The 21,521-nt window shown below is 43.8% G+C and overlaps 1 protein-coding gene across 1 annotated transcript; it reads right to left on the reverse strand.

Annotated features, from left to right (window-relative positions):
- Window positions 1–1,374: 1,374 nt before the first annotated feature.
- On the reverse strand, window positions 1,375–19,835 carry LOC311120765 (zinc finger protein GLI2-like; the record flags this gene model as incomplete). The annotated part of the gene is made up of 7 exons (XM_084195341.1): window positions 1,375–1,539; window positions 3,352–3,501; window positions 6,164–6,304; window positions 7,556–7,666; window positions 8,659–8,857; window positions 14,624–14,825; window positions 19,568–19,835. Coding segments are annotated over 7 exons (1,236 nt in total), but the record flags the coding sequence as incomplete, so codon positions are not given.
- Between the last annotated feature and the right edge of the window lie 1,686 nt (window positions 19,836–21,521).

Raw genomic sequence — 21,521 nt, forward strand, 5'->3', positions numbered from 1 at the left:
ATTGATGAGGGAAAAAAACGATTTAATCAATTTTACAATAAGGCTGTAACGTAACAAAATGTGGAAAAAGTGAAGGGGTCTGAATACTTTCCGAATGCACTGTATATATATATATATATATATATATATATATATATATATATATATATATATATATATATATATATATATATATATATATATATATTTAATCCGAAGCGATTTACAGTACAGTGAGTGTATACATTTAAATGTGGCCCCAGTGGGAAGCAAACCAACAACCCTTGCGTTGTTACCACCACACTCTTACCAAGTGAGCCACACAGGATCCAGAGTGAGATGAATATCACCCAGTTCATATTCTGTTTAATAACATTCAAATACATGACTGTGAATTAGAATATCCATCCCCTCCTACTTACTCAGATTAGCTGTGACTAGCTGTTGTTGTAAACACGCAATTAGAGTGTATAAATTATGTATGTAAAACCAGTGACTTGTTGGTTCTGCTTAGAGCCACAGAATATCACTAAGATGTATGTGGTTTCCAGTAATAAAGTTACAGTTATACTAGTGGGATGGATCCAGTCTTGTTTTTCATCCCGAGGGGTAGAGTGTGTGTGTGTCTGTGTGTGTGGATCTATGGGACATTGTGCTCTCCCCCCACATTTCTCTCCTCTATCTCCTGATGGATAGGCTAGTAGGAGGCTTGAAACGGTTCCAGGGTTCATTTTGTATTGGTGATCTGCAGGTGGTCTGGATCTCCATAGGGGATGCCTACGCTTGATTCACACTAATGCATTGTGGGGCTGCCACGCTCATTAGTTCCGCACATCATTATTTACTCACACACACGCCTGCATACACACACACGCACACTTGGGAACACATGCACACACAAACAAACACACACACACGGCCGTGGTTTAATGGGGCAAGTATAGACATCCAAGAACAATCACTGTGCGTGATGAGAAAAAGACATCTCATTTCAGCCTGAATATGTAAAAGGCTAGCAGACAACAGATTGAAGACACATTAGTCAGTTTGTACTTTCTTGATGCCACAATCTTTTGGCCCAGGACCTTACAGTCAGTCACAAAAGATAGAAGAATATTGATCCTACGGATGTCTGTCTAAGAGAATATCTAATGGACTCTATAAGTGAGTCTATCTGAAGTCTTGGCAGGGCAGAATGGAGCTGCAGTGCTGTGCAGTGTGGGAGCTTGTCTGCATCCCAAATGGCACCCTATTCCCTGCATAGTGCACTACTTTTGACCAAGGCCCTGGTCAAAAGTAGTGCACTATGAAGGGAATAGGGTGGTGTTTGGGAGGCAGCTCCAGTAGGACCTCATTGAAGTGTGTGTGTGTGTGCGCGTGTGCGCGTGTGTGCACCTCGTTGGAGTGTGTGCGGTTCTGGTGCTTGGCTCTGTCCGAGGCGTTAGAGAAGGCTTTGTTGCATCCCTCGTGGTCACACACATATGGTTTTTCCCCTGTGTGAGACCGCAGGTGGGTCTTCAGATTCTCCAGGCGAGAATAGGCCTTACAGCAGCCCTCAAACTGCAAAAGAGAGAAAGGAAAACACAGAAGCAGTCAAACACAGGATCTTTGTCCAGTGTATTTCACGTCTATCCTTGTTTTCCAATTCTGTTTAATTTTTATAAAGATGATCTTTGCAATTATTGTGTAATGAATTACACTCTAGTGTGGAGGCATATACAGTGCATTCGGAAAGTATTCAGACACCTTCACTTTTTCCACATTTTGTTACGTTACAGCCTTATTCTAAAATGGATTAAATAAAAACAATTCCTCATCAATCTACACACAATTCCCCATATAGACAAAGCAAAAACATGTTTTAGGATTTTCTTTACTAATTTATTTTAAAAAAATGAAATACCTTCTTTACATAAGTATTCAGACCCTTTGCTATGAGACTGGAAATTGAGCGCAGGTGCATCCTGTTTCCATTGTCATCCTTGAGATGTTTCTACAACTTGATTGGAGTCCACCTGTGGTAAATTCAATTGATTGGACATTATTTGGAATGGCACACACCTGTCTATATAAGGTCCCACAGTTGACAGTGCAGGTCAGAGCAAAAACCAAGCCATGAGGTCGAAGGAATTGTCCGTAGAGCTCCGAGACAGGAATGTGTTGAGGCACAGATCTGGGGAAGGGTACCAACAAATTTCTGCAACATTGAAGGTCCCCAAGAACACAGTGGCCTCCATAATTTTTAAATGGAAGAAGTTTGGAACCACCAAGACTCTTCCTAGAGCTGGCCGCCCGGCCAAACTGAGCAATCGGGGAAGAAGGACCTTGGTCAGGGAGGTGACCAAGAACCCGATGGTCAGTCTGACAGAGCTCCGGAGTTCCTCTGTGGAGTTGGGAGAACCTTCCAGAAGGACAACCATCTCTGCAGCACTCCACCAATCAGGCCTTTATGGTAGCGTGGCCAGATGGAAGCCACTCCTCAGTAAAAGGCACATGACAGCCCACTTGGAGTTTGGCTGTAATCGCTGCCAAAGGTGCTTCAACAAAGTACTGAGTAAAGGGTCTGAATACTTGAATTTTTTTCAATTGAATTTACCACAGGTGGACTCAAATCAAGTTGTAGAAACATCTCAAGGATGATCAGTGGAAACTGGATGCACCTAAGCTCAATTATCTAGTCTCATAGTAAAGGGTCTGAATACTTGTGATATTTCCATTTTTTATTTTTTTTAAATTTGCAAAAATGTCAAAAAATCTGTTTTTGCTTTGTCATTATGGGGTATTGTGTGTAGATTGATGAGGGAAAAAAACAATTTTATCAATTTTAGAATAAGGCTGTAACGTAACAAAATGTGGAAAAGTGAAGGGGTCTGAATACTTTCCGAAAGCACTGTAAATAGTCACCAATCCTAACTTTAGAAACAAATCTCCCCTTGACATCAGTGCATGATTTATGCGAAAAGTTAAGGATTTGGCCTGAAGAGAGCAAAGTCTTAGATGTTGTACATGAGGGACTTACAATACAGTACTGTAGAAGATATATCTAGGTCTTACTGTAATAAGGAACCATTGCCCTTTCCACTTCTTTACTTACATGATATACTGGTAATTACATCTGAAACCACTAACATCCACCCTACTAACCAGCTTAGGGAGATCCTCTATGAGAATATGTAATGTTGTTCATTCTGTAAGCACGATGAACCATCTTTCTTCCTTTTCTAGAATGATCAAGTGAAATATTGAGAAAAGCCCATGTGTGTGTGTGATTCTCAGTGAGTGTGTTTGTGTGTGTGTGACGGTGTACTCTACAAGTGTTTAGAGAGGCAAATGCTCAGCATAGGCCGAGCCTGGCAACGATCAGTTACTCACGGTACACTTGTGTGGCTTCTCCCCTGTGTGCCTCCTCATGTGAACAACCAGCATGTACTGAGCCTTGAAGGGCTTCTGCTCCCGCGAGCACTCATCCCAGCGGCACACGAACTCCTTCTTCTCCCCGTGGATATGGTCGTTATTGATGTGCTATAGGGAGACATGCCCGGATGAGACTTTCTGGATCTCTACAGCCTGTGAGATTACGGACCAGTCCAGTAACAACCCCTAGCCCCTACTCCCTAGACAATTGTGTCGATCTAAGGGATTAGATAGGTGTAAGCAATAGTAATTCAATTGTAGTAATTATATGAAATCTACATGAAGTGCCTAGGGGGAAAGGGATAGGTTTTCTTTCTGTGCAGGGCCTGTAACTTCTAATGTTTCTCTCTCCACTGAAGTCCCTCTGAGGTTGTCTGTGATTGAACTGTCTTTTTTATTAGGTGTCTAGTTGTGTTCTGTTCTATCTGTTATTGAGTGTAATTTTACTACTTAGAAAACATGCAAACACACTATCAACAGGAGACAGAGGTTTTCTCTGTGATAGAAGTCTGTTAGAACAAGTCAATTTCAGGTTGTTTCAAAGGCAGAGCAGCCATTTGCCTATCAAAGAAATTAGGAGTAACGCCATCAATCAAAGTTTGCAGTTTACTTTCCGTTTGTCAGACAGTGAAGAAAAAGACGTGATTGTGTTGTAGGTACGCACAATTTGCCATGTGGCGCTGTTTGTCTTTGATAGATGAGTTCCACTAGTCTACTTTCTCCCTAAGAGGGATTCTACGGTTAGGGAAATTAAATCAATCGTCAAACAGGCAAATGCTCCTTTGCTCCGTTCTGTTTGTATGTGTCTAGAGGTGCAGCCTTTCAACACTTTAATTTAATGGAATTGCCCTGTGACGGATTTCCAACTCTCTTATCCAAGATTGATGTGGTATCCTGCTGGCTGGCGTGCATAGCCTAGGGCGAATGGGTTTGGACAGGTATTGTGCACTTGTAAGCATTCCCTCATTAGGGCTGTAGTGTTTGAGTGCAGGGGCCCAGTGAGTGTGGAGGGATTACAACTCAAACCACTGTTTCTTGGGATCCCTTGATGAACCCATTTGTAGAAATTGACTTAATACCCTGAGAACATCAGGAATTACGAACAACCAGGTAACTAACAGGATGCTCGGGTTTCAAACCTGCAGCAACTAAAGTTACTTTTTTCCTTGCAAGAGTATAGTGCTAACAGGCATGTATGCATTCACACACACACACACACACGCACACACACACACACACACACACACACACACACACACACACACACACACACACACACACACACACACACACACACACACACACACACACACACACACACACACACAAACACACACACATCAGTGACAAGGACCATCATTGTGGCAGCTAAATGCCAGCATATTCCTTAGGCTACGCTCCCTACTTGTTGGTTTAATGTCTGGCCCATGATAATTAAGCCAAAGACACATGGTGGTTGAGCGTGCGTTGACTGCTCTCTCAGACAAGCAGCTCTTTGTCCGTAACTGCCTAACCTAAACCATCCTGGCCTATCATTATGAGGGTGTGTGTGTTGTGTGTGTGTGCCTATCATTAGGAAGGATCTCAGAGAGGTCTAATGTTCAGCTGGAGTGTAACTGTCGTGACTGAGTGAAACAATGAGGACAGATAATGGAGGCCATAGTCTGAGCTCCTCTGTGTCACAGTGCACTCTCTCTCTCTCTCTCTCTCTCTCTCTCTCTCTCTCTCTCTCTCTCTCTCTCTCTCTCTCTCTCTCTCTCTCTCTCTCTCTCTCTCTCTCTCGCTCTCTCTCTCACTCTCTCACTCTCTCACTCTCTGACTCTCACTCTCACTCTCTCACTCTCACTCTGCCCCCCCCCCATCTCTTTCTCTCTCTCCTTTCTCTCTCTCTCTCTGTCTCTCTCTCTGTCTGCCCCCCCTCTCTCTGCTTCACTGACGGCCTGGAATGCCCCTGCTCGACCAAGACTCTACATGCCAAAAAGTCCAATAGAGTAAAACAATCCCAGTTTCATGGAAGCTAAACACTTAGCTAAGCTTACTTATGTGAACAACCAATTAATCATTTTACTATCAGTATCTATATGAATCATTTGACTCTCAGTATCTATATTAATCATTTGACTCTCAGTATCTATATTAATCATTTGACTCTCAGTATCTATATTAATCATTTGACTCTCAGTATCTATAGGAATCATTTGACTCTCAGTAACTATCTGGAGGAAAGCATAATAAAACAGGACCCCAGTTGAAGTCTATTGACAAGCCTCAGTCTTAGGCAGCACTAAAATATGGACTCTGTTAGTCTGTTAGAGGTTACTGTGGAGACTAAATCAGGGAGGGTTTAGGGGTTTAGTGTTCCTGGCAGGACGGCTTTATGTTGGGCTTCAAAGGTCAGAGGTCAGAGGTTAGGGAGCTCATATAGACCTAGAGGTCAATGGGATTTATTCTGGACTTATTCCAGCTGCACTGACAGGCAGACCTCCTCTCTCTCACCACGCACTCATTAGATAGCGACCTTCCTCTGCTCTTGGCCCTGGGCCAGGTTTCATCATTAGAGCCACAGGTAACATACTACCAGAGTCCATAGGTTCTAACGATTAGCTTAGCCTTAAGATGCTCTTTAGGAAACCGGCTCCAGGTTGGTTGTTTTAAAACACGCAGGGACATTTTCTGAGCTAGTTAAACAAAAAGGAAACGCTTGTCTGATGCCTGTCCCCTGTCCCTGTCCCCATCCCCTCCTGTCCCTCCGTCCCCGTCCTCTCCTTACATGGACCAGTTGTTCCTGCGTGTCGTACTCCTTGGAGCATCCCTCCCATTGGCAGTTGGTCTCATACACCATCTCTGGCTCATGCTTGCATTCATCTTTATCCAAGTCCTCCTTCAGGTCCAGCATCCCACCTAGATGATCCTGTTAGAGTTAGAAGAACACGAGAAAAGAGAAGAAGAAGACTTTATAGTCCATTCTTTCTTACGGTCCACGGAAAGATGTCTTTTTTATTTTAACCCAACACAAGCCATTAACCCTCCTGCTGAAATTCTACTCAACAACACTTCAACTATTACTGTTATTGATGTGGGGAGGGGATACCCTGACATTATCCGAGATAGCCCAGATTGACTTGTCTGGAGGAACAGAGTGACTAATGTACATGTAACAGACAGATGCGTAAATTTTTTTCTGGCCAGGCAGGGATTCATTGACAGTTCCCAGGCCTGCAGGCTGTGTGTGTGTATGTTTGTGTGACGTGCAGCCCATCCCCTGGTCTCCTCTCTCTCTCTCCACAGCGCCAGCCTCCCACCCTTCCCTGCTCCAATGTGCTGACTGCAGCATGTTTATCTCTGCACCGCGCCACTATCTTCATCAATTCTACTGGCCCCAAGACGACTGTGCGCACCGCCATCCCCATGCATCAAGCACAAACCCAAACCTGCCTCTGAGTCGGAGAGGAGGGCGCAAATTTGTCAAGAGAGAGAGAGAGAGAGAGAGAGAGAGAGAGAGAGAGAGAGAGAGAGAGAGAGAGAGAGAGAGAGATGAGAGAGAGAGAGAGAGAGAGAGAGAGAGAGAGAGAGAGAGAGAGAGAGAGAGAGAGAGAGAGAGAGAGAGAGAGAGAGAGAGAGAGAGAGAGAGAGAGAGAGAGAGAGAGAGAGAGAGAGAGAGAGAGAGAGAGAGAGAGAGAGGAGAAAGAGAGAGAGAGAGAGAGAGAGAGAGAGAAAGAGAGAGAGAAAGAAAGCACCTCAGATGACAATAAAGTCTGGCCAATATTTCATTAAAATGAAGTGCTGTGGCACAGTTTACAGTGGCCAGGGAGAAAAGAAGAGAGAGCGGAACAAACGAATGGATGCAAAGCTCTTATCACACAGAGTTTTTCTTCTTTCAGCCGTAGCAGAGAAAGAAAGGGGGTCAGGGGACTGGCTGGTTCCCAGGGGTCTGTGTCAATTCAGCACAGAGGAGTATTTGGGGAGGAAATGGCAGAGGAAAGGAAGCAAAGGAAGCTGTTTTTTAATCATCAGTTGCAAAGAATTGATCATTTTTTCATTGCCCTCAACATGTCATTCTCTTTAGATCCTATCAACCCATACGTTTCACTTACTGTACAGGGCAACAAGGTTCATCATAACAACTGATTTATAAAGTAGTAGATCCTTATCTGATTCTTACCGGAGAACATGGGGACAGCGGCCTCGGACACTCCACCTCTGTCTTCACCTTTGACCTCTTGGTGATCATGGGATTGACTGTACTGCTCACTGCCGAGTCCCCACATGTGTTCTGGAGTGGAGGAGAGAATAGGAGATGAGAGGAGAGGAGGAGAGGAGGGGAGAGAGGAGAAGAGAGGAGTGGATAGAAGAAAAGAAAAGAAAAGAAAGGAAATGTAAAGAAAAGAAAAGATTGGGGTTAATAGAGGGCTAGAGTCAAATAGACATTCATATATCAGAGGTGAGCCACCACAGAGACTAAACAATTTAGAGTGTTTTATGATGAGAGGGTGGAGTACAGTATGGAAACATCCCATCCATCTACAGTGAGCCCACTGCCTGAGGCTTCAGTGTAAACCAGGTGAATCCTAGAGAAACCTTAGAGAAAAGAGAAGGCACACCCCACCACCTACACAGTCAATGCTTCACAATAAGCTGACATAGGCAGTATCTGGCAGTTGGTTTGAATAGTCATGCTAGACTGTGATTCTGTGATTGCACTAAACCACAGCAAAATGTTCCTAATCAGAGGAAGACTTTGTTTCTCCTCAGTATCCCTCTGTGTTTACTGTGGGCTGAAACAGAACCGTGGGGTTGGGATCGTGTGGGTTGGGGCAATGAGGGTTTAATGTCCCCAATCCCTTTATTCATTGGTATGGAGTTTACCTTAAGAAGGGGCATTTCAGTGAATGGTATGATAATAAATGCACTGGCAGAGAGAACCACAAACCACAGTGGATGTATACAATGGATGAGGGAAGGGGACTGCAGTACTGATGTTTTAAATCATCTTAAAACAAGTTTACTGAGAACGCAAACAACAGAAGAAAATTGTACAGCTGTAGATGTAATGCTGGTTGGATTAGAGCATCCCACACAATACCAGAATTCCCAGAAGGCCACAGGGCAAGGCTCACATTTGGCGGTTATGGATAATGAGAAGATCTACCTCGTACCGGACAATTTAGGTACAGTTCAGGAAGAAGACTGACAAACTGAAGGAAAAAGTCTTCACACATCAAAGCTGGTTTGCACACCACCATTACCAAAGAAGAGCAGTCTCACCTTTGACTGTGAGCCATTGTTGTGGTTGTGTGAGGAGGGGGGCAGAGAAGAGAGACCCAGGGAAGACTGGCGACTGGAGAAGGTGGGCGGGGGCTGGATGAGGGGAGGGGTGTGGCCGAATGCACTTAGGCCTCTCTGCTGGGACAGGAGCTGCTGGTAGGCCATGGGGTTGATGTGGTGGGGGAACGTAAAGGACGGACTGGAACACAAGACAATAAAACACATGAGAGATATGTCACTGATCTCCAACGGTGACACAAAGTTCCACTTTCAACCCAGGTAGCCTAGAGGTTAAGAGTGTTGGACCAGTAACCAAAAGGTTGCTAGTTCGAATCCACAAGCTGACTAGGTGAAAAATATGTCAATGTGCCCTTGAGCAAGGCACTTAACCCTAACTGCTCCTGTAAATCGAGCGTCTCCTAAATTACTAAAATGTCACTACTTTTCACCTGAACCCAATGTTGGTCATATATGGTCATGTACAGTTGAAGTCGGAAGTTTACATACACCTTAACCAAATACATTTAAACTCAGTTTTTCACAATTCCTGACATTTAATCGTAGTAAAAATTCCCTGTCTTAGGTCAGTTAGGATCACCACTTTATTTGAAGAATGTGAAATGTTAGAATAATAGTAGAGAGAATGGTTTATTTCAGCTTTTATTTCTTTCATCACATTCCCAGTGGGTCAGAAGTTTACATACACTCAATTAGTATTTGGTAGCATTGCCTTTAAATGGTTTAACTTGGGTCAAACGTTTCGGGTAGCCTTCCACAAGCTTCCCACAATAAGTTGGGTGAATTTTGGCCCATTCCTCCTGACAGAGCTGGTGTAACTGAGTCAGGTTTGTAGGCCTCCTTGCTCGCACACACTTTTTCAGTTCTGCCCACAGATTTTCTATAGGATTGAGGTCAGGGCTTTGTGATGGCCACTCCAATACCTTGACTTTGTTGTCCTTAAGCCATTTTGCCACAGCTTTGGAAGTATGCTTGGGGTCATTGTCCATTTGGAAGACCCATTTGCGACCAAGCTTAACTTCCTGACTGATGTCTTGAGATGTTGCTTCAATATATCCACATAATTTTCCTTCCTCATGATGCCATCTATTTTGTGAAGTGCACCAGTCCCTCCTGCAGTAAAGCACCCCCACAGCATGATGCTGCCACCCTCGTGCTTCACGGTTGGGATGGTGTTCTTCGGCTTGCAAGGTCCCCCTTTTTCCTCCAAACATAACGATGGTCATTATGGCCAAACAGTTCTATTTTTGTTTCATCAGACCAGAGGACATTTCTCAGAAAAGTACGATCTTTGTCCCCATGTGCAGTTGCAAACCGTAGTCTGGCTTTTTTATGGCGGTTTTGGAGCAGTGGCTTCTTCCTTGCTTAGCGGCCTTTCAGGTTTTACTGTGGATATAGATACTTTTGTACCTGTTTCCTCCAGCATCTTCACAAGGTCCTTTGCTGTTGTTCTGGGATTGATTTGCACTTTTCGCACCAAAGTACGTTCATCTCTAGGAGACAGAACGCGTCTCCTTCCTGAGCGGTATGACGGCTGCGTGGTCCCATGGTGTTTATACTTGCGTACTATTGTTTGTACAGATGAACGTGGTACCTTCAGGCATTTGGAAATTGCTCCCAAGGATGAACCAGACTTGTGGAGGTCAAACATTTTTTTTCTGAGGTCTTGGCTGATTTCTTTGGATTTTCCCATGATGTCAAGCAAAGAGGCACTGAGTTTGAAGGTAGGCCTTGAAATACATCCGCAGGTACACCTCCAATTGACTCAAATTATGTAAATTAGCTTATCAGAAGCTTCTAAAGCCATGACATCATTTTCTGGAATTTTCCAAGCTGTTTAAATGCACAGTCAACTTAGTGAATGTAAACTTCTGACCCACTGGAATTGTGATACAGTGAATTAAAAGTGAACTAATCTGTCTGTAAACAATTGTTGGAAAAATTACTTGTGTCATGCACAAAGTAGATGTCCTAACCAACTTGCCAAAACTATAGTTTGTTAACAAGAAATTTGTGGAGTGGTTGAAAAACGAGTTTTAATGACTCCAACCTAAGTGTATGTAAACTTCCGACTTCAACTGTATAAGGCTGTGGCGGTCATTACATTTTGTCAGCCATGAATAAGGCTGTGGCGGTCATGAAATTCTGTCAGCCAGTGATTGTCAAGCAAATAACTGCCGGTCTCACAGTAATTTACCATTAATAAACATAAACACATTTAGCATCTCCTGGCTTCCACGCATAGCCTACAAGCCACTGATGCAGACCTTCGGAACATCTACATTTAAAAAAGTCGAATAAATCCATGTAATATAGCCTACAACATCACAATAAATCCATTATTTATTTTAGACATTTTATGAAGAAAATGTAGTCTATTTCAGAAAGAAAAAAAAAATCCTTGCCTTTTGCAGCCAAAGTGGCCGTTGTGCCCTTGGGCTGAATATAATAATTATAACTCCGTGATGAAGCACCTCTTACTCACATGGTTCTCTGTCAAGTGATCGGGTCTTTCTTACAGGCTACAAGTGAAGACAGACACATCGGGGACGCAACTGTGCGTGTCCTTATCCTATTCCGCGGCGCATATTGAAGATAATGGAGGAACTGTCCACATTTACTAGCCTATGTCAATCTACTATCCCCCATAGTACAAAAGTTGACATATTCTATTCTGTGCGAGAAACAAATATTCCAAACATAGTCTGGGACCGTTGTGGGATGCGATAGATCCCAAATTAATACAACTACTAGCATCAAAAACCTGTTTTAAGCAATGAGCCTGACGCAACAGATGAGAACGTTTAGCTAAAAATGTTGATAAACTATTAGGCCATTTCTTCACATTATAAGCACAGCAATGCGCACACAGCAGTAGGCTATAAGTGCGAATGTTCCATTAGCAGGAAAACACCATTCTCAAAAGTGACCACAAATGCGATTATGCATGTAATGCTTTTATCACAAAGGTGCATTTTTATGGTAAAAACTATCTTCCCCAAACTTGAAACTCACGTGCTGTGTATGTATGCCAGTTAGGCTCTACACCCGTTTTGTAAAGTGGATTAATGTGCTTCATTTTAAGAAGTTAGTTGGCCACTTTAGTTATGATACAAACCTTATCAAAACATACAGTGCATACGGAAAGTATTCAGACCCCTTGACTTTTTCCACATTTTGTTACATTACAGCCTTATTCTAAAACATATTAAATAGTTTTTTCCCCTCATCAATCTACACACAATACCCCATCATGACAAAGCAAAAACAGGTTTTTAGAAAAAACCTGAAATATTACATTTACATAAGTATTCAGACCCTTTACTCAGTACTTTACTAACTTTAAGCATCAGTTGTCAGAGCACCTTACCGATCACTGCACCTGTACACAGCCCATCTGAAATTAGCCCACCCAACTCCCTCATCCCCATATTGTTATTTATTTTGCTCATTTGCACCCCAGTATCTCTATTTGCACATCATCTCTTGCACATCTATCATTCCAGTGTTAATACTAACTGTAATTATTTTGCACTATAGCCTATTTATTGCCTTACCTCCATAACTTGCTACATTTGCACACACTGTATATATATTTTCTGTTGTATTTTTGACTTTATGTTTTGTTTTACCCCATATGTAACTCTGTGTTGTTTTTATCTTGGCCAGGTCGCAGTTGTAAATGAGAACTTGTTCTCAACTGGCTTACCTGGTTAAATAAAGGTTAAATAAAAAATAAAATAAAAAAAGACTTTGCTGAAGCACCTTTGGCAGTGATTACAGCCTAGAGTCTTCTTGGGTATAACGCTACAAACTCGGCACACCTGTATTTGGTGAGTTTCTCCCATTCTTCTCTGCAGATCCTCTCAAGCTCTGTCAGGTTGGATGGGGAGCGTTGCTGCACAGCTATTTTCGGGTCTCTCCAGAGATGTTTGATCGGGTTCAAGTCCGGGCTCTGGCTGGGCCACTCAAGGACATTCAGAGACTTGTCCCGAAGCCACTCCTGCGTTGTCTTGGCTGTGCGCTTAGGGTCGTTGTCCTGTTGGAAGGTGAACCTTCGCCTCAGTCTGAGGTCCTGAGTGCTCTGGAGCAGGTTTTCATCAAGGTTCTCTCTGTACTTTGCTCCGTTCATCTTTCCCTCGATCCTGACTAGTCTCCCAGTCCCTGCCACTGAAAAACATCCCCACAGCATGATGCTGCCACCACCATGCTTCACCGTAGGGATGGTGCCAGTTTTCCTCCAGATGTAACGCTTGGCATTCAGGCCAAAGAGTTCAATCTTGGTTTCATCAGACCAGAGAATCTTGTTTCTCATGGTCTGAGAGTCCTTTAGGTGCCTTTTGGCAAACTACAAGCGGGCTGTCAGAGTGACCATCGGGTTCTTGGTCACCTCCCTGTCCATGGCACTCTCCCCTGATTGCTCAGTTTGGCCAGGCGGCCAGCTCTAGGAAGAGTCTTGGTGGTTCCAAACTTCTTCAATTTAAGAATGATGGAGGCCACTGTGTTCTTGGGGACCTTCAATGCTGCAGACATTTTTTGGAACCCTTCCCCAGATCTGTGCCTCGACACAATCCTGTCTCGGAGCTCTACGGACAATCCCTTCGACCTCATGGCTTGGTTTTTGGTCTGACATGCACTGTCAACTGTGGGACCTTATATAGACAGGTGTGTGACTTTCCAAATCATGTCCAATCAATTGAATGTACCACAGGTGGACTCCAATCAAGTTGTAGAAACATCTCAAACATCTCAACATCTCATGATCAATGGAAACAGGATGCACCTGAGCTCAATTTCGATTCTCATAGCAAAGGGTCTGAATACTTATGGTATTTTTGTTTTTTATTTGTAAGAAATGTGCAAACATTTCTTAAAACCAGTTTTTGCTTTGTAATTATGGGGTATTGTGTGTAGATTGATGATGATTTTTTATTTATTTAATCCATTTTAGAATAAGGCTGTAACGTAACAAAATGTGGAAAAAGTCAAGGGATCTGAATGCTTTCCGAATGCACTGTATAGGCCTATGGGCTAGGCTACATGAGGCGTGGGACTATGATTAGAACAAGTTGCCAAAAAAAGCGTGCGCTGTTTCTTGCCTTAAGCTGGGCATCATTCACAAATGATAATATATCATTCACAAGTGATAATATATCATTCACAAGTGATAGGCTAATATTGTCACCCATCATACTATTCTTGATTTAATCTTGTCTTTACATATACTAAATAATATATGTGTGAAATTTATTTAGATTTAGAATGGACCATTATCATGCACCTATGTTGAAACAGGGGTAGCGGAAAAAAATACATGTCATCTATGCACTTAAATAGCGAATGGAGGACGCTTTTCCCGTGGTTCATTTTCATGCCAGCCAGGTAGGCTATAGTCCTGTTGTAAAGAGAAGCAATGTGCTTAATATTAGGAAAGATGAGAAAAATATATAGTAGGCTTAACCTATAAAAAGCTGATGGGATCCTCGTCTTTTTAATAGAGGCCATCACTCTGTTTTCTCACGCAATTGCATAGCCTATAAAAATGTTGCGCAACATGAGCTCATGGGCTCTCATGAAGTGTTTGATTAGATTTTCGATTATATTTGCATTGACGTCAGAGTGATTAGAGGGACAATAGAGTGCTGAGTACCAGGCAGTTAGCAAGTTTGGTAGGCTACTAATGACCGTCAGCAGCATCAGAGCTTGGAGAAGCCTAATTAGTGTGACTAAACGGTCACGTGGAATTTGACTGCCGTCATGACTCGTGACCGCCGGTGTGGCTCTGATACGGTCACCGTAAAAGTCCAAGTCATGTATAACTTTGTGACTTAAGTGGAGTTCATATTCATGTGACCAGTATATCAGTTAACCCTATCCAAGCATTCTTATATCAATAGTTTGAACAATCAGTTATTACTACATATTGACTAGTTACTGGCTAGGGTACCTGATGCCTCCAACAGAGAGGTGTCCGTAGGAGCTGCTGGCTGCCGAGCTAGAGCGTGAGTTGTTAATGTAGGCCACCAGAGAGTTGGGTGAGGTACGGATCATGGTCTGCAGGTCGATGCTGGCGTCTGAGAGAGGAGAGATGGACAGGGCTCGCTTTCTGTTCAGCCTGGGGGTCAGTCTGGGACTGGAGAACCGTGACACTGAGGAAGAGAAAGAAACACAGACACATACAGACCGTTAGTCTGACAACCTTTGAACTTCTCCTCTCAGCTGGGCATAGTTTGCCTATATCTCCCAAGTTGCATCTGATTGAAGTATGCAGAGACTTATTGTCGTAGTTTGCATATATATATATACAGTATATCCACAACATGCGTGATCTATAATGGCTATCAGTTTAAACTTTTATGCCCTGTAACCTGCTTTCTGCCCCTACACCTATCCCCCTTATTGTTCACTCCAAGCCAAGTCAAAAGCCCAGTGTCTCTCTCTCTCTCCCTAAGGGAGGGCACCCACTTTACCACTGTGAGATATTAAGAATGTTTGCAACTTTTAAAATAATTTAATATAGGCAAAAATAAATCTATTGAGTCAATCTTTCTTTCTCACTATCATTGTGTCATTTCCCCATCCCATCCTACCCTGCCCAACTCTGTGCTATTTCTGGAGTTACAGAGAGAGACAGACCTAGAGGAACGCTCCAGCCCAGCCCAGCCTCTAGCCCAACCTGGGACTGTGTGATGGATGCTAACGCAGCCTCCCTCCGACACCCAAACCCCCTGGAAATAGAGCAGCACTATCAATAAGTGCTCAAGATTGATTCCCAGCTAATACAGTAAACAATTTGTCTGAGGTGATGGAAACCGAGCCTGGCAGAAGATATTGTTGCAGTAAAATAAACTCATCTCTTATCCGGTGCTAGAATTATAGCAGGGGAAGGAAATAAAGCAGAGGATAGATACGGGATGGAGATGAAAGATGGAAATAAAAAACCGAAAGCAACAATCCTCAAACAACTTTCTTTAATGAGCCCTAGTGACACACATTTTCAATGTACACGACCTAGAATTAAAATAAAACAAAATGCGCATAACAAACGGCTTCTATTCTGTTTGAAAAGATCTTAGCTCTGGTGTCTTTCAAAATCCATGCATCCTAAATGGCAACCTATTTCCTATATAGTGCACCACTTTTGACCAGAGCCTTATGTAGGGAATAGGGTGTCATTTGGGATGCAAACATAGGCCACGGTGACCTCATTAAGATTCAGTGTAAAGGATAATAAATCTAAGCCTAAATAATGTACTTTAATTAATCAGATAAAAATCTCACTGAGATCGAAAACATTCTGTACTTCACTTTGGTAAATGAGGCCAATTTAGAGAATTGATTTCAACTGAAATGTATGCAAAGTGTTTTTGATCGCTCTTATGTTCATGGTTTATAATGTACATTTTGTCACAGTTTATTCTTTAAGTCCCTAAGCTACCTGGTCTTACTTTGAAAAATGACAATGTAGGATGATAATTACGTAATAACTATCCAATAATTACTTCATGAAAATTGCCACTATGTATAATTTGCTACCAGCCAGGTACAGTAGTTACTGTAACCAGCTGTTTAAACATATTTGAAGAATAAACTGTATGGATAATGGCATTTTGAAAAAATTAATAATACACCAAATCACAGATTAAATTCATAAAGCTGGTTATTCTCTAATTTCCTGTAATATGTAATCGGTGTGTTTCTGGTGTCTGTTGCTCTAGGGCGCCAGTGATATCAGCAGGAGAGCCAGTCAGCCAGTTGTTCAGGGCTCAACAGGTGCTAGACATTAGCAGTGGTATTAGTGGAGCCGGTCCAGACCAACAGTGTCCTTAGGACCTGTGGGGTAATAACCAAAGGCACTGCAACGGATATCCCATAATGGCTCAATAACATGTGGTGCCAACACCAGGCACTGCACCAGCAGCTCTACACAAACAGTGCCTCGGCTGATCAAACTCAGGCTACCACCACAGAGAATAACATTCTTGCTTCCTGTGCCATTATTCTTAGCAGAAGCTAATGGCTAACTGTCATTTCTAAATAGTATCTCCAATACAGTCCCATAAGTACCACACATGTACTCAGTTTTAGTGCTTTGGGACTTTCCGAAACGTCCTGGGACATATTGACCAGGGCTTGGGTCAATTCGAATTAAAGGCAGTGAATTCAGGAAGTAAACTTAAATAACAACAATTTAAAAAAAAAAGGTGTCTATTTTCAATGACTTCTCAATAAACTGAGGAGTGGAAGCTATTTATTAAAAAACTTGTCAATTTTTTTATTTTAAATGAAAATCACTTTTAAATAATAATTGACCCCAGCCCTGATATGGACTCCACCACTGTCTCTCAGGGGATATTTATGCTATGAGACTTAATATAAATAAATGTCTTACATGAGCTGTTAAAGAACTCGAGCACATGATCGGGGGAGGGGGTTCGCGTTGGAGAATACGTGTTGTAATTTAGCAGTAGTTAACTAGTTACTAACTCAGGTTCATTCTAGAAGAAAAGGTGAATTTAGCCCTTAGTATTTACATTGCATTAATGGTTCTATAGTTTCAGTGACTGGAACAAGCCATTCAGAAATGGCAGCCTTATTTATCTGTGTTAGCGGCTCACCTCAGGGGAGATGTGTTTATTAATGTGCCACTTCCCCTGATAAATGAGGTAATGGAAAGCCGGGCCTGGCGCTCACCTCACCTCTCCTCGTCCCCCCTCCCCTCGCAGCCCCTCGCCTCCTTTTTCCCCCTGTGATTTATGTCAGCAAGCCAGGCACCAGGCAGCGACCGACTGCTAGGTGTGTGTATGGACGACCGACTGCTAGGTTGTGTGTGTGGATTGGACCCCTCCTCCTCCAGAGGCTGGGCTGGCCTTGAGACCTGAGTGGCCATGTCACTAGGTAAGGCTGGCTCTCACATTCACAGCCTGCTCTGGCCAGGCTTCCTTGGCTGAGTTCAGAGAGACAGAGGGATGTATATATCTGGTTAACTTCACTATGAGAGACAGCGGGATGTGTCAATCTGGTTAACTTCACTATGAGAGACATAGGGATGTATCTCTCTGGTTAACTTCACTATGAGAGACAGAGGGATGTATCTATTTTCAATTAAACATTTAAGGGCTTTATTGGCATGGGAAACATATGTTAACATTGCCAAATCTATCTGTGCTGGGTTTAACTTCACTATGAGGAGGACTATGACTTCAGTGGTGGAGAAGCTGTATGAGCCAAAGTGGCTGTGGTCTTATTTAAACTCTGTTCTCCTGGTAGTTAAGGTCCATTGTTTCTCTGTGTAACATAGATATTACACTACTAACAAGCCAAATTCATCATACAGTACACAGCCTTTGTCTTGGGAGCTGGGCTACAGAGAGGTCTGCACAGTGTATTTCACTGTTTGGGAGTTAAGTTATGACAGTTTTTCTACGCACAGCAGGCTGAGGCCTTTGGCTGCATGCCCCTGGCTGGCCTGAGCAAGCAGAAGCTTGGCCCAGACACAATGCAACACAACAGCTCATTCAGAACCACGGCCTGCTGGATGCTGTACAACTCAGAGACTGGAGGACAATGTTCACTCTCTCACTGCACACCCAGGTAGACCGACTAGGCTCAGAGCAATAATTTAACTTGTACAGGACAGGTAGCAAAACTCACTGTCTGTGTGTCAAATCAAATCCTATCCTTCACCTTGAGTAGAGGGGCCTGATCTCACCTTCTCTGAGTGTTTGGAGCGTAGGGTGAGCTGCTTGAGGCGACATCGCTGGGGTGAGTTGTGTGTTTTATCGGCCGAGGAAGCAGTAGTGGTAGTAGCTACAGTAGAAACACTGGTAGCTGTGAGCCTCATTTGATGATGGATAAGGGCCTACAGTATTTCCTATTGCCTTAACGTCTGTCGGGATTCCTGTAAATGTCATGCAGCAATACAGTAAAAGGCAAGGGAATATCAGTGCCTGTCCTAATCTGAACCTATCTGTTATATGAACACAGTGAACTTGTTTGATATCCAAGCTTCTGTATAGGGTGGTTTTGATGTCATGTTCCGTCACACTACACTATAGCCTAATGGGTAATGCTATTGTACTGTAACACTATCCCTGTGTACAATAATCAGTCTCTCCCTAGACACCACTACCCTTTAAGGTGACAGAGGTAGTTGAGGATGGAAGTAGGCATTCATTACATTAAACATACTTCTGACCCAGGTGCCCTCTGCATCACCCCTCCCCCCCTTGTCCCCCTCCTCCCCTCTGAATGAGCAACCTCCTCCAGTAAATGTCATCTCAGTACAATCAGGTCTGTTGTTTATGGAATGTCCTGGCACAGACTTGAGAGAGGGAAATACTTACTGAACCTATACTGTGGTTGCAGTACCTGAGGGCTTCTGGCCCGCCCTTTGAAGTTGTTTGAAATGAAAAATGTATAAAAGCCTTTTTATGTTCTGCTGCCTACAATTCCATTGATCTGGATTTCATCATTCTCCTAAGGTGAGGTTGTTGCAATCTCATGTTGCTTTTAAAAGTGACATACCTTCCAATAAAAATGCCACCATATTATAGGCCTACAGTACACACTGATGCCCACAGAGTAAGGGGCAGGGGACACAAATAAAATCTTTCCCCTAAAATGAATGTTACAATTCGTACCCACACACTTCCAAGGATGGACGTCTGGGAACTGGCAAAGTCTGTGAACTGACCACTGTAAATCACCAGGAATTTAGCTCAAATACACTTGTAAAGATTATTTCACTTTTGGGACTGTGTTCCCATACATGCCCCCCCACACACACAATTCCACCCCTTCCCACACAGACAGTATAAACCTGTTCTGAAGATACAACAGACATACAGTAAAGAGGAGTGGGCCTCTGTGTAGTCCCAGTCTAACTCACCATCCATGGGGGTGATGTAGTCTGGCAGGTGTGCAGCTGCCGCCCCACCCCCCTGCATCAGCAGCTCTCCGTAGGGGTTACGGTGGCTGGCCATCAGGTGGTAGTACTCAGCAGGGCTGGCTCCAGGAGGGGGAGGGGGCAACCCAAACAGACCCCGCTCTTTCAAGTGTTCATGCGCCACTGCAGGGGGATAGGAAGGAGGAGAATGAGTGAGGGACACAGAGGGAGGAAACAGGGGTGGAGAGAAGGAGAGAAAGGAGACAGACATTTACAGGGAGAGGAAGGAGGAGAGGAAGGAGGAGAGAAAGGAGACACATTTGCAGGGAGAGGAAGGAGAAGAGGAAGGAGAAGAGGAAGGAGGAGATGAAGAAGGAGAGGAAGGAGGAGATGAAGGAGAAGAGGAAGGATGAGATGAAGGAGAAGAGGAAGGAGGAGATGAAGGAGGAGAGGAAGGAGGAGATGAAGAGGAAGGAGGAGATGAAGAAGAAGAGGAAGGAGGAGATGAAAGGGAAGAGGAAGGAGGAGATGAAGGAGAGGAGGAAGGAGGAGATGAAGGAGAAGAGGAAGGAGTAGATGAAGGAGGTGAGGAAGGAGGAGATGAAGGAGGAGAGGAAGGAGGAAATGAAGGAGGAAGAGGAAGGAGGAGATTAAGAAGAAGAGGAAGGAGGAGATGAAGGAGAAGAGGAAGGAGGAGATGAAGGAGAGAGAAAGGAGTGGATGAAGGAGAAGAGGAAGGAGTAGATGAAGGAGAAGAGGAAGGAGGAGAGGAAGGAGAAGAGGAAGGATGAGATGAAGGAGGAGATGAAGGAGAAGATGAAGGAGGAAAGGAAGGAGGAGATGAAGGGGGAAGAGGAAAGAGGAGATGAAGGAGAAGAGGAAGGAGTGGATGAAGGAGAAGAGGAAGGAGTAGATGAAGGAGAAGAGGAAGGAGGAGAGGAAGGAGAAGAGGAAGGAGGAGATGAAGGAGAAGAGGAAGGAGTAGATGAAGGAGAAGAGGAAGGAGGAAAGGAAGGAGAAGAGGAAGGATGAGATGAAGGAGGAGATGAAGGAGGAGATGAAGGAGGAGAGGAAGGAGGAGATGAAGGAGGGAAGAGGAAGGAGGAGATGAAGAAGAAGAGGAAGGAGGAGATGAAAGGGAAAGAGGAAGGAGGAGATGAAAGGGAGAGGAAGGAGGAGATGAAGGAGGAGAGGAAGGAGGAGATGAAGGAGGAAGAGGAAGGAGGAGATGAAGAAGAAGAGGAAGGAGGAGATGAAGAAGAAGAGGAAGGAGGAGATGAAAGGGAAGAGGAAGGAGGAGATGAAGGAGAGGAGGAAGGAGATGAAGGAGAAGAGGAAGGAGCAGAGGAAGGAGGAGGGAATGAGTGAAGGGGAGGAAGAGAGGAGGGAGAGAATGAGTGAGGGAAGACAGGACATTGCAGGGAGAGGAAGGAAGGTTTAGGGAGAATGAGGGAGGAATGAGATGAAGAGAGAGAGAGAGAATGAGTGAGGGGAGAGAAAGACGTTCCAGATTCCAGATTCCAGCCCTGGTTGGTCTACTTGGTCTCACCACATGGCCAGAGCCATTTAAAAAGGGTTAGGGTTAGGATTGGCATGATGGCACTGTCCTAGGGAGACATTATCTACATCCCAAATGGCATATAGTGCACTACTTTTGACCAGGACTAGAGAATATAGTGCCATTTGGGACACAGTCATTGATGCAGGACAAGAGGATGGGAGGGAGTGGGAGGGCCAGGCTGGCTGGGCAGTGAGGTTAGTGATGTGCAGCGAGGCAAGTCAGTAGTCCTGCAGATTAAGGAGACAGACAGACAGACAGACAGACAGACAGAGAGAGAGAGAGAGAGAGAGAGAGAGAGAGAGAGAGAGAGAGAGAGAGAGAGAGAGAGAGAGAGAGAGAGAGAGAGAGAGAGAGAGAGAGAGAAGAGAGGAGAGGAGAGAGAGAGAGAGAGAGAGA

Source organism: Coregonus lavaretus (genome assembly GCF_964263955.1).
Source record: "Coregonus lavaretus genome assembly, contig: HAP1_SCAFFOLD_8240, whole genome shotgun sequence".
In the NCBI taxonomy this organism is placed as follows: Eukaryota; Metazoa; Chordata; class Actinopteri; order Salmoniformes; family Salmonidae; genus Coregonus; species Coregonus lavaretus.